The 13,978-nt window shown below is 40.5% G+C and overlaps 1 protein-coding gene across 3 annotated transcripts in view; it reads right to left on the reverse strand.

Moving 5' to 3' along the window:
- Positions 1 to 3,421: 3,421 nt before the first annotated feature.
- Positions 3,422 to 13,978, reverse strand: part of MAML1 (mastermind like transcriptional coactivator 1) — a 28,985-nt gene continuing 18,428 nt past the window's right edge. For 2 of the 3 annotated variants that reach the window (XM_034779028.1, XM_034779026.1), the window contains exons 4-5: positions 12,209 to 12,320; positions 3,422 to 8,934 (exon numbers count right to left, since the gene is read on the reverse strand). In XM_034779028.1, coding sequence (XP_034634919.1) covers positions 7,946 to 8,934; positions 12,209 to 12,320 — 1,101 coding nt within the window. In that variant the 3' untranslated portion in view covers positions 3,422 to 7,945. The remainder of the gene's footprint in view (positions 8,935 to 12,208; positions 12,321 to 13,978) is intronic. The other variant, XM_034779029.1, reaches the window with a different exon arrangement.

Here is a 13,978-nt window from a genome sequence, read left to right on the forward strand (position 1 = left end):
AAGAAAGTACAGGGTATCAAAAACATCTCTTCACAGGAAGTCAGGCTGGATCTTATTTCTATTGAAAGTCCCTTGAATGGTGTTACAAAACTCATTATACAGAAAGAAACTGCAACAGAGCACTTAGTAAATAATCTTTAGATATATCAGCTAATTAAGATTCCGGCTAAATAAGAGGCTGGATGCTATCCAACCCAGATGCCTTGTTTTTCAGCTTCTGCAATGCTTTTTTTTTTTTTTAAACTTCGATTTTTACCTCAGATAAATCTCTATCTAGGTCTAATGGTTTGTCATTGTTCAATTCCAGTCTTGTAAATCGGTTCTGGTTAGTTTAGCACTTTGTGGAAGTGTTCCACCCCTCTACTTTCTTGTTCCTCCTCTGTTTTACATTTTTTTCCCTTGTTTCCCCATTTACTGTGACACTTCTGAATTTTGATCCATATCCTATTAACTGTTTCAGGATCGTGTAGACTGTTCGGGTATTGTTTCTTTCCCCTGCTTCTTCAGCTTCACTAGCCTTTCTTTCTATCCAATTTCCCTTATCTTTTTTGCATTGATTCTTTACTGCTTTATCTAGATTCCTATAGGTTTGTTTAGTTTCTTCAGTTGCATGTTACAGTATAGAGCCTTTTATTGTCTTTTTGTCTATAATTTTTCATGTTTCTTCTGAGATCCACTGTTCTTAATAGGTAGAAAGAGAAAGCAAAAATCTTTTCAGCTGCTTCTAACATAGCTGTTTTGAAAAGATCTCAGTATTTTTCCCCACTTCGTTTTCTTCAAGAACTTTAAGAGCTTCAAACCTATTCTTGACCACTATCTGGTGCTCTTTTCGTATCCTGCAATCTTGTAGTTTCTTTGTATTGAATAATCTGAGTGTTTTCTTTTTGAGTGCTTTAAAAACTTCAATTTGATGTTTGCTTTCAACAAATAGTGACCGCTCCCTATATCTGATCCTCTGAATATCTGTGTTAGTCAGAGGTGGAAAATAGTGTTAGACATGAGTATACTCAATCTCATTCTGCGTACAGGCAGCTGGTGAAATCCATGTCTTTTTTGTGTATGTTTTTATAGTGGAAGAAAGAATTGCAGATACGAAGATTGAATTATGTGCCAAAAACAAGAAGTCTTGTGCCACTGTCGTCATTCCAGGTGTATGTGGGCCGATGACTGTTTCCCCAACCTCTTTTTTCATTTCCAATCTGGGCATTAAAATCTCCCATAACCAGGGCTAGATCATGGTTTGGTATTTCTTTCGTTACATTGTTCAATTCTGTATAGAATCTTTGTCCTCTTTGTCGGCATTGTTTGTCGGAGTATATGCCTGGACTATGATGCATTTAATGTGCTGAGAGTGGAATCTAGCTGCCAGCAGCTTATCTGATATTGGCTGCCAATTCATAAGTGATTTCTCTGCAGCGCTATTCATGAGGATCCCTACACCTCTCTCATGTTTGGTTTCACGTGACTATAATATTGTGAAGTTAGATGGAAAGATCAAGGTATCATAGTATCTAGAGAAAAAAATAAAGTCTCAGTATGTCAATTTTATATCTATCAATTTCTTTGATTACCTGTGCTAATTTTCCTGCACTATTTAAAATTTGTACATTACAAGTAGCTATAGCTGTATGCTTTCTGGCTGTCAGAATTGGACCATCCAGTGGGTGACTTCCAGGAGCAAGACAGGTGTAAGGCAGGGGTCGATCCTGTCTGCTTTTTTGTTGATGCTAGTCATAGACTATAGATTAAAACAATGCAACAGGGATACATATGGCCTAAAATGGAACAATTCAAGGCTATTTGATCTAGACTTTGCTGATGACAGCGCTCTTATCAATGAAGATGCTAACAGACTACAAAAATGCACAAACCAAGTAAAAGTAGAAATTGTATCTCAAACCTAAGTCATGTTGATGGAGTGGAGGGATAGCTCAGTGGTTTAAGCATTGGCCTGCTAAACCCCGCGTTGAGAGTTCAATCCTTGAGGGGGCCATTTAGGGATCTGGGGCAAAAATCTGTCAGGGACAGTACTTGGTCCTGCTGTCTTGATGATCTTTCAAGTCCCTTCCAGTTCTAGGAGATAGGTAAATCTCTATATAATAAAAAACTGGAGAAGGTGGACAATTTTACATATCTTGGAAGTACCATCAGCCAAAATGGTACCAGTTCCAAAGAAAAGAATTGGAAAGGCAAACACGGCATTTGGAAGACTCAAAAAATGCATCTCCCTCAACCCAAAATTGAACATTACAAAGCAATTGTTATCGCATTAACATATAGCAGTGAGACATGGCAATTTACCAAGAAGGATACACAAAAGTTGAATGCATTTCATCACACGTCTGAGAAGAATATTGAGAATAATAGAGATAGGAAGACAAAGAAGTCAGAAAAATCACTGGACATGGCACTCTCAAATAATCTACAAAAGACAACAACAGCTGGGACATATACTGAGAATGAAAAGAATGCTTACCAAATACTGACCGCCCTTAAATGGAAGCCAGAAAACAAGGAAAGAGGAAGATGGCAAACAACATGGAAATGAACAGCTCTGAACAACATCAAGCACCTCAACGTGAAATGGGAAGATTTGGAGAGAAGGGCAGTTGACAGGCAAGGATGACAAATGTGGGTACCCCAATGTGCAGCAAACTATGGGATGGACTAAGGTCTAAATAAGAGGACTTTGAAAATATTCAAACATGGAAGAGAAGTTTTGGACTAAAATATGGACCCTCTGATGGCATATTTAGGCAAGTTTTCTAATCATTAGTGCTAATCTGTGGTCAAAGTATGAGATGACTAAGAGGGAGGTTCAGAACTCGGGAAGACTAGAGATGAAGTTTGTCAATTATTGGAATCCATGTTGTATCAACTGTTTTGATAAACAGGAAACACTAAAAACAACGTTAGATCTGCCTAGTCCTTTCATATGTGATTTTTCCATCATTTCCCAATGTTTCGCTTGTCATACCATGCATAACCTGCTGTCATAAGATCAGAATTTAAGATCCTTGCTTTCTGAAAAAACGGCAGTGGATGCTGGTATCATCTGAGTGGGCAAACACTGACCCAAAGATTTTTTGCTCAGAGCTATGAAGCCTTACGATCACACACTATTCTAAGCAGAGTAGGCAGCCCCTACCAAAAAGAGATGCAACAAGCCATAGTTAGCCCGAAGTAAGAATCTGGAGTAACTCTTTCCCCTACCCCATTCTTTCCCACCCACATCAAGAAGCTTTGATGTGCTTTGAAGGAAGCAGCATTCATTCCTCAGCCAAAGGAAGTCAGAGCATTTGTGGAAGAGGAAGCTTAGAGAACTCCACTTCAGCCTTGTGTTTTGATGGACAAGTGCAAGGACTATTGATAACTAGGGTTTTTGCAAAATATATTTTTCTGTGTTTATTTCAGAAAAAAATTCTACACTTTCATATCAGTGTCTTTAGTGCAGATTTTGTCATCTCACAGAAGAGACGACAATACAAGTGTTACATTGTAAATTGTTTAAGTACAAAAGTGATTTTAAAAAAAAATTGACTCAAAGTACTAATAACCTCAGGCCTAAATTTTCAAGAACTGAGTTGCCCACATGTTGGTACCAGTCTGAAATGTTTGATCCCACTGTTAATAGTATTTCTGTTGTCTTTCAATGGTTTAAAATAGGGAGGTTGCATGAAGAGCAGTATAACTTCTCCATTTTTGCAAGTTTTACTAATACCACCTTTTACTTTTTGGAAAGTTGGGCACAATTTAAAAGTTCTAGTAGTCAATACCAGCCGTAGCAACTCACTGTTAGTCTCTCCAAGACAAGTGAAAAAAAGACAAACATTAAAAATCTTTTACACCTAAATCTGGAAATAAGAGTAGAGAGGGAAACTTGAAACCAACTCTCTCTCCACTCACCACCACAGGATCTATGAAAGAAAAGCCATTTAAAAAAAGCAATAACCATCACTAATACATAGGATCTAGTTGAATATTAAACTTAATTTTTCAAATTTAAGTGAAGCCTCTGGTGGTTGGCCGGAGAATATCCTTATCCTTCCTCTCTTCGCTCCCACTGCAGTACTGGTCTCAATTTGGAAAGGACTTAGAAGGAAGGAAAGTTACGTTATGAAGACAGACAGAATATGAACATTACTAATCAAAGCAATAGGTGTCCACCATCATTAGGCTAAGGACAAATCTCACTAAGAATGACAATGCAAAAGTCCTTGCTCAGCTCACACAAAGGTATAACGTCACAGCCATCTGTTTAATACACTAGCAAAATATTTATTTTTATAACAATAAACAGAAATGAAGGATTTCTTTTTTGGTGTGCACCAGTAATTGTAGTAAAAGAATAAGGGGATTAATGGGCTCTTCATACATTTCAATGACAAAAACACAAAGGTTAACATCAAATTCAATTATTCTCCATTTACAAGCATAAAACTTACCATAACCCCCCAAAAACACACATATAAAGAATTATAGTTTTAAAATCTATAAAAAGTAAAAAATATACAGTCAGAAGATCTAACTTATTCAATCTTTAATATAAAACTGTAAACATTTATTTACACAAAGGAAATGTGTATAACAAAAGTCTGAGCACCCTTTTCAATTGAGTTGTGGTTTTTGGAAGGCAGCGGATGTTGCACAGTGACAATTCTGACCCCCTTCCCAACTACCCAAAACCGCAGTTTATAAATAAAGCCATGGGCAGCTGTGGCTAGGTAAAGGCAAACTACATCTTATTGCTCTGAAGCTGCATCAAAATGGAAAACCCAAGTGCATATATAAACAACTACATGTAGAAGAGTTTAAGGACAACGCATAGCCCATCTTCATCCATGCACTTATGTACATCTAGAGCCCATTTTCAATGTCCACTGAACTGTCTTTAAACACTGTTACAGCAATACCATGTTTTAACAGTTTCATCGTGTTGTGTAGTCAGGTACAAACAACATGTGTGTTTAAAAATAAAATAGCAGTCACGTTCAAACAGTTCTAAACCCAGGTTTAACACTGTTTGCACATGATGACCAAAAGATGTTATAAACCAGTTTGCCTACAACCATGTTTGAAAAGTGTTTAAACAGTACCGTGGCTATTGTAGACAAGGCCCTACAGTCAAATCAGGACACCAGCATGAACAAACCCTCAAGTCATGTAGGGCAATATCCATCAGCTTCCACAACAATGGAGGGAACAATACCTCTGTAGTTTCTTTTGTGTGAGAGTCTATATGTAGACACGCGGTGTCTTTTTTGGTAGCAAGTATGCTAAACATGCTTCTGTCCCTCAGATTATGGAATAATAATGGATTATATTTTGTTTTAGAACTAACTTCCTTGTGTTAAATTCACTGAACAATGTGGAGGATTTCACCACATATAATAAACAGGGAAGAAATAGGATTTAATTCCTACCACCCTGTTATTTCTCAGTGTTTGTTAAGTAGGAAGAAAAGTGACATTACAGGATGCCACTGTTAAGAATGAGGTCCCAAGCACCCTCAACAGGAAAGGAAGGCACACTGGTGCAAAGTTAACACATTTAAAAAAAAAAAAAAGTGTACAATGAATGCCCCTTTCCCCGTCCCCTCCCCCCCACCAAAAAAGGTTAATAGGTTCAGAAGACTTAAATTTTTCTTGGCCCAATTTTTTGTTTAATGCAATATTAAAACCAATCTTACTAAGGTTTCTTCCCCCCCTCCCCAAACTGTTGATACCAGAGAAGTTAGGATTAGTAATTTTAAACCTCAGCTATTTTACCTAGAAAAATCTTAAAAACTGTGTCACTAATACCAGTGTCACTAGCACTTACTTCTCATTCAATGATCAACTCCCTATCTTACCTTGTTTTAAATAACCTACAAGGGATTTAATTTGCTTCAGTGGAGTTTCAACCTCTATCTATTCAATGGTGAAATCCACTGGTCAACATACAGCTATCAACAGCCTCTAGATCATCCAAACTCTGTTTAACAGGGCATAATTAACTCACATTAGGTAAATGTGTACGAAAAAACTAGGTTCCTGTGTATTTGGACAGGGTTAAATTAAACTTCTTAGTGTTAAAAGCAGTTTGTTTTTTAAAAAGTGCAAGTTGTCTGATAAATGAGCTGCCCAGAGACAGTAAAATATTTTTTCCTAGAATTCACTTTTATCCTTCACTCCCCCCCCCCCCCAAAAAAAAAAGCTTAAAATCCCCCATGCTTCTGCAGTGCAGAAAGGCTCCTGAAGATACTAGTCTGTATTGAAGGAAAACCTTTTAATCATAATGCTGGAAAATTTTAAGGAGCTTTACAAAATGGAAAAAAGTTGGCCCACTATTTTTTTTAAATGGGGCTTGGAAGGAAAGAGGTATTTGTACAGCTAAAACAAAAACTTTATTTCCATTTTAAATTAAAAGTTAAGGCAAGGTGGTTTGTTGGTGAGAGGGTAATATTTGGTAGCAAGTAAGGACTTTAGAATATTGACTGCTCTCATTGCTTTTCGTACCCTGTGTGAGACTGACCCTAACACATCCGGGTGAGGGTGAGCGGTCTCCGTGGGCTTCTGCTTCAAGTGAGATTAGAGAAGGCAATCCACCTGTTCACAGAAAGATTATCTAACTAAATACTCACCTCCCCCCCAGTTTGGGGAAGTGGGAGATTTTCACATTGGAGCAACCCTGAAACAAGGTTAGTATTTTTCCAGGCTCCCTGTGCTATTACTTGCAGATATTTACATTTTAATAAGGACTTTACACTTCTCAGCCCAGTGCTGCTTTTATGCACTTGATCCTAAAGTGACAAAATCTTGTGCTTATGGCATTACTGTATTTAGTTTTGGAGAAGACAGATCTCACCAAGTCCACATTAGAAATGCACTGCAGAAACAAACAGTAAAACAAGATGAGCTGTGATGGGGCAAAGCCCTCATTTAAACACAGCTACCTTTGGAAACTAGTTATGATGAAACATGTGCAAATTAAATTGGTTTATGTTTGTCGGATATATTTGAAAAGTTCTCCCATAAGAAAGTCCCTCTATAAACTGAGCAAGGTAAAAGCCAGGAACTCTGTGTCCCTCCACAACAGAGTGCAAACTGGAGCTTGGGAGTCCACAATTAGGGTAACCAGACAGCAAAATGTGAAAAATTGGGACGGGGGTGGGGGTAATAGGAGCCTACATAAGAAAGACCCAAAAATCAGGACTGTCCCTATAAAATCGGGACATCTGGTCACCCTATCCACAATCCATTAAGGAAGTCACTATCCTGGGACAGCTGGCCAGGTTTTAAACACTTTCATCTATCACCAGCATTCAGAAAAATTTGCTGTAAATATTATTGTGAAATACCACTTGCTTGTTGAGAGTACAGGCACACACTTCACTGGTGGGGGAAAAAAGGACTGACTCAAAATAAAAAATGTTTTGCAAATGTACTGAGGTGCACATCCTCTCCTCTGGCAAAAATTAAGTAAAACATTTGGTAGGGCAATACTGTAGCTAGTAGCATGCCAAGCTGGGAACAATGATCAACTCAAGTATTAGCTGCAGGAGAATAAGCCCTAAACACAAAACACTTGCAGTTTTATTTGCTCTCTTTCTGCACCATTGTTGCAGGTTTTTATTTATTTTTAAATAATTAAAAACCTAAGTTTCAAAACACTGCAAGTGAGATTTCTGAAGGGCTGACTGGGATGCACACAAATTTGCCTGACCTGTTCAAATGTGCACCACAGATGCCACAAAAATAAACGCATGGTCATTGCAGACCTGCTTGGTGCACCATTATGTGTCGAAGCCTGTTGGGAAGCAGCTCCAGTCCATTTCCCAACCTTTTACCTCTAATGCCTGCAAGTCTCTTCAATGCCACAGGTTTTTGGTCCAAGTGTAGTTTATATTTCATGAAATTTAAAAAAAAATAATAAAATAAGATGTAGAAAACCCTCAAGCCCCATTTTAATGATTTCCTAACAATTCATCCAAGTCATTCATCCATTCCTCTGAAGTCCTGTTTTTCAGCAAAGAGTCTATCAGGTCTGTGTCACCAGTCAAGCTCTGCAGTCCATTATTGCCTGATTGGCCACTGTAGGCAAAAGGCAGCTCCTGACTGGTTGTCCTCACTGAGTAACCTTGAGTACAGTGCAGACTGGCTCTATTGGGCAGTTGCTGATTTGGATTCTGGCCAAAAGCAGTCAGATCTGGAACGGCCTGGCTCATGCTAGGCAAAACTTGTTGCGAGGGTACCTGCTGTTGGGTAGGTGGGTTTGTCCTCTGCTGTGCACCTAAAGATGACAACAGCTGCCCAGAGACAGCAGAGTTCATGGAGGCCATTGATCTGCTGGTGCTTAGGCTTACCTGAGGCATCCCTGGAGCAAACTGCTGGTTGGCCATCTTTAGGTGAGTTTGCTGCATGTGAAAAGTGGAGCTGGCAGTAAATGACCCTAAGCCACCATTTCCTTGTGTCTGGTTATTCATATTAGGCATGCCTTGGTGTTGCCAAGATGGATTTTGGGCGCCAATAGCTGCTGGCACTCTTGCCATCTGTGGCTTGGCTATGGTTGGATTCAGTGCCCCCTTATTGTGCTGTTGAGAAATGCTTGGGTTTCCCAGGGTGCTCTGCCCATACCCAGCAGGAACAGGAGTGCCCTGACCCAAGCTGGGCTGCCTTTGCATCTGCAGCTGTCCGTTGGCACTTTGACTTGCATGCTGTGAAATCATCTGGGTCATACCAGATGTTATGCTGTACAGCCCCCCTCGCTGAATGTTTTGCATACTAGTGTACTGAGTCACACCTCGATCCTGCTGACTGGAGCCTGATTGGAGAGGAGGAACAGAGCTGTGTCCAGGTCCAATCTGAATCATATTCTGGGTCTGAGAAAACATCCGTGGACTGCTGGAGTTGGACTGTCCTAAGTTACTTACCCCAGTCATGGCTGGAGAGGACCCTGTAATAACATAGAAAATATCACTGTGTAACTGTTTATGTCAGTTTATCCAGAGCCTATCTAGACCTTTAGATGTTCTTTCACATATATGTAGTTGATGCATTTAACACACACACACACACACACACACACACACACACACACACACACACACACACAATAAACGGGAAAGTTCTATATTACATCTTCCCCTATATGATCAGTCTTGTGGTATGTCAGTAAAGAAGCTTCCAACTACTGCCCCATAAGTAATGCTGCGAGTTGGTCATGGATTTTGTGACTTCTGCTGTGGCTGGTGCACCTGGCTCAGGGGCAGCTCAGGCAGCCCCTGCATCAGTTGCACTGGCTACTTGTGGGGCAGTCTCAGGCCACCTCGCCCACTGCTCAGCAGCTGCAGAGTTTGGGTGTGGGAGGAGGTAGGGTGTTGGGGCACGGGATGGGGTGAGGCAGGCTCTGAGCAGCACTTTCCTAGGAGGCTCCCCGGAAGCGGTGACATCCCCCTCACTCAGCTGCTAGGCAGAGGCAGGACCAGGCAGCTCTGCATGCTGCCTCTGCCCAAAGCACTGGCTTCGCAGCTCCCATTGGCCGGGAACTGTGGCCAATGGAAGCTGTGGGGACAGTGCTTGTAGGGGGAGGCAGCCACACCTCTGCCTAGCAGCTGAGCAAGGGGGATGTCGCCACTTCCGGTGAACTCCCCACATAAACACCAGCCAAAGCCCGCCTCACCCCATCCCGTGCCACAACCCCCTGCACTTTCCACACCCAAACTCTGCTGCTGGGGGAGAGGGAAAGGGGGAACAGAAGGGGGGGTGCTGAGGCGGCTGGGGAAGGGCAAAGTTTAAGTCAGGGGTATATAGAATAAGTCATGGACTGGTCACAGGACATGAATTTTTGTTTACTGCCTGTGACCTGTTACTAAAAATACCCCTGACTAAATGTAGCCTTACCCATAAGTCAGTGCTCGCTACTGATCAACATGCACAGGTGTGATTATAACAGAACATCAGCAATTTGAATGGCACTTCTTTTGGGGAAGGCAGAAACCAGGATCACAAGGGCCAGATTTTTAAAGGTGTTTAGGCTCCTAAAAATGCAGACAGGTGCCTAGTGGGATTTTCAAAAGCACCTAGGAATCTAACTCTTATTGAAATCAATTGGAGTTATGCATCGAGGTGCTTTTGAAAGTCCACTAGGAGCCTATTTGCATCTTTAGGCTCCTAAAGACCTTTACAAATCTGACTCAAAGTGCCTATTGCAGGGCTAATGAGATAAAGATCTAGGTCCTTCACATCAGAGTTCATGTCCATGAAAGTGCTCTGAACTGGGAGAAGAGGATCAAATATACCATGGGCTGAGAAGGAGGGCAGACTCTCCAACTTGTTCATCTAGAGTGGATGCAAATAATTTAACTCATTAGGGTATATGCCAAATCATCTCTTTTACTGATAATAGATCTGTTTCAGTTTGAATGTTAGATGTATTATCTGGTTTGAAAGTCTTATTTTCAGTTCGAGTATCTTTTGGATTTTCATACTGAAGCATTCACTATGCATCAACACGCAAGACTGATACAAGCATGATGAATCACAGGAATAAGCAATATGCTCAGTAAACTACCAAGGTGGCGGCTCCTTTAAGTCTACTTAAAAGCATTTATGCAGAACAGCTCCCTCTCCCCCAGTTAGAGTCCAAATGATATAAAGAGACAAGAGGAATAAATAAGAAAGTGTACAGAAAATAATTCCTAGTAATAGTTCCAATGCATTTTCTGCAGTGAGATATAAAAGAGTCCCAAGTCCCTCTTTCAAATTTGTTAAACTGAGGCAGCCACTCTTACCAGAAAAGCTGGGGGTGAATGTTTTGAATTCCAGATAAGTGAAAAAATTTGCTAGTTTGAATGGTAAGGCTTTCAAAGCATTAAACAAGTTATCAGTGAAATATACCATCAAAAAAAAAGTTCAGAAGTGGATAAAGTCTGTTTTTTGCCATGCTTATAAGCAAAGAGGAGGTACATATGCCTGGATGTAACAGTGCTAGAATAACTATAGTTAACATGCCTATAGGATAGAACCAATAGTGTTTTTAATAATGCTGTAACTCTTGCAAATTGTTACACGCTCAGTATTTCTAACTGTTCTATCACTGCATTTCTGGTGGTAGTGGTGGGGAGAAATAAGTACTGCAACGCTCAGATTGAGGGACAATACTCACCACCTATCCTACATACCAATCTGTTATAGATGTACAAGCATTTCTTCTGTTATGCCTGGATCAACTTACTTCGGTTACTTATCTTGAGGAAATAATTGCCTGGCCGTAGAAGTCACATTTCATATCACTGACTAAGATGTTGCATGTTACCATCTATCAGCATTATTAATATAATGGTATTTTGTTTATATTTCCACATTAAGAAGATGCCCTTCAATGGAGATATTAGAGGTGAATGAAGAGCAGGGCAGAAGGAGGAAGGAAATTAGCTATTTTTTTAAGTTTTTACCTCCAGAGAAAGTGAGTGGACCAATACCTGCAGACATATTTATACTCAAAATTAGTTTCTTGCTCCAATGCAGGGGAAGCTCTTTCTGGTACAAAAAGATGGGTGATTACTGGCTTCCAATGTTTTCACATCAGTTATGCTATTCCACCTGACTGGTAATTACACCTTCTTGCTACCAGCATTAGTACGCTAACAGATGTAGCGAGTTCCACCCCTCACCCTCACAAATAAATGCAGACTATCACCCTAAAATGCAGAGGATCAGAGCTTATATTCCTCACTCAAATCAGCAGGGATAAGAGTGCTGTGGATACTACAAAAAAAAATCAGGCTCTTTAGTGGGGGAAAAAAGGTTCTTATGAGGCCTTGTGATGAATATAGGGAGTGATGCCGTTCAGCTTCAGAAAGAGCTGTATCCTTCATGTATTGGAGGCAAGGTAACTATAATTTGGGGCCTCTGTGGGAAAAGGAAGGAGGAGAAAGTCACTAGATCTCCAAGGACGCTTGGGGAAATGTAAAGACATTTAAGAATTTTCATGCCATCCCTTATCCAAGCATTACAGACTTATTCCTAGAGGTGTATTAAAGAGTTGGATACTTAAGTTGTCATAAAAACATTCAATTAATGTATGTGGGCTAGGCAGTTTTGTTAAATAGCAACTGAAGTCAGAGTGTGTGTGTGTGTGTTTATATTTATTCAAAGTCCAGGGACTTTGAAGACACCCTACGTTTATTCTTTTCACCATTATTAATTCAAATCTCATGTTTGTTTACCTGTGAACTGTCCAACCTGCTGCTGGTAAGGGTTCTGTGCCTGATCTTGGTATTGAGGTGGTGGTCGGGTCAGGTGCCGCTGCAGCTGCTGCTCTTGTTGGTGCCGCTTTTCCTATGGAAGGTTCAATACAAGAGTAAGGGGGGAAAAAAAAAAACAAAAAACAAAAAACAACAACACTTAGCTTTGAAGACACTTGAAATTATCTATGCTTTGTTCAGAGGTCTGATAACTATGGGGGCTTTAATAGTGTTATATAGCCAACCCAGAAGAATACTCTCTCTTTAACAGGGGTCAAGTGCAATAATTTTTATTTAAAAGAGGAAGGGGCAGGAGAGCAAATTAGTAAACAGCGGTTGACAGAATTCTGATAAACTCAGAGAAAAAACAAAAAATGCACCACCTGAAAGCCAGGATGACAAACATGCATCAGAGGTTGCTGCAATGCATATCTAAATGCTCTCAGATGCTTGAAAAACTGACGTTCCAGTTTTCCTAACACATGCCTATTCAGTAAATAGGCCTGAAGAAGAGCTGTGTGTAAAAGGAAAAGCCTCTCTCTCTCTCTCACCTGCAAAAGTTGGTCCAATAAAAGATATTACCTCACCCACCTTGCCTCTCTAATATTCAGTAAATAGCCATTTTCAGTAACATTTCTGAAAACACTACAGGGAAAAAAAAATGCACTTTTACGCAACTTCCTCCACTATCAATATGTCTCATTTTAAAGGGGCCCTGCCAAACAGAAAAGTGAATTTTCGTATTTTTATTATGTATCAAGATGACTGAAAGGTTGTTTTAAAAGATTTTTCCTGCCTCTGCCAATCCGTTTTCCTAAAAGACCATGAAACCTACTAGTTCGCTAGCTATGATAGAGAACCCATACCAATGATGTTATTCACTATTTAAGATTGTTTTAACAGTCCATTAACTCAGCTGGAGGAAAGCTCTCCATTAAAGATTCAACAACCCTGCCTCTTCAATTTGGTGGAGAAAGCTCCCAGTCCACACCCAAGTCATCTAACAAATCCACCTGCAAAAATAGGGAACCAAAAGTTGGCATTCGGGGGAAGTTGGGTGGGAGGGAGGAATGAAGTAAGCACCGCTGGCCTTTCTTCTGGGGATTGGTCTTGAATGTCCAGGGAATTCTGGGAGAACAGTCTCTAGGAGGGAATGATGCAAATTGTAGTCCCAGATCCTGCAATTGCCAGGCTATACTAAAAAGCGACCCCTGGCTCCAAAGCTGAGAGAGCTGGAGTGAGGCAGAGGAGAGGCCTACAGGAAAGGAAGAAAAAAAAAAAGACTCACATCGAAGAGGTAAGCATTTGAAGGAAAGGCCTTCAGGGCAATACCGCAAGGGTATAGGGCCAAGGCATGTAGTTGGGCTGTACAAGTAGGAGCATTGTCAGCAGATCAAGGGACGTGATCATTCCCCTCTATTCGGCATTGGTGAGGACTCATCTGGAATACAGTGTCCAGTTTTGGACCCCACACTACAAGAAGGATGTGGAAAAATTGGAAAGAGTCCAGCGGAGGGCAACAAAAGTGATTAGGGGGCTGCAGTATGTGACTTATGAGAAGCTGAGGAAACTGGGATTATTTAGTCTGCAGAAGAGAAGAGTGAGGGGGAATTTGACAGCTGCTTTCAACTACCTGAAAGGGAGTTCCAAAGAGGATGGATCTAGACTGGTCTCAGTGGTACCAGATGACAGAACAAGGAGTAATGGTCTCAAGTTGCAGTGTGGGAGGTTTAGGTTGGATATTAGGAAAAA

Source organism: Trachemys scripta, chromosome 8 (genome assembly GCF_013100865.1).
Source record: "Trachemys scripta elegans isolate TJP31775 chromosome 8, CAS_Tse_1.0, whole genome shotgun sequence".
In the NCBI taxonomy this organism is placed as follows: Eukaryota; Metazoa; Chordata; order Testudines; family Emydidae; genus Trachemys; species Trachemys scripta.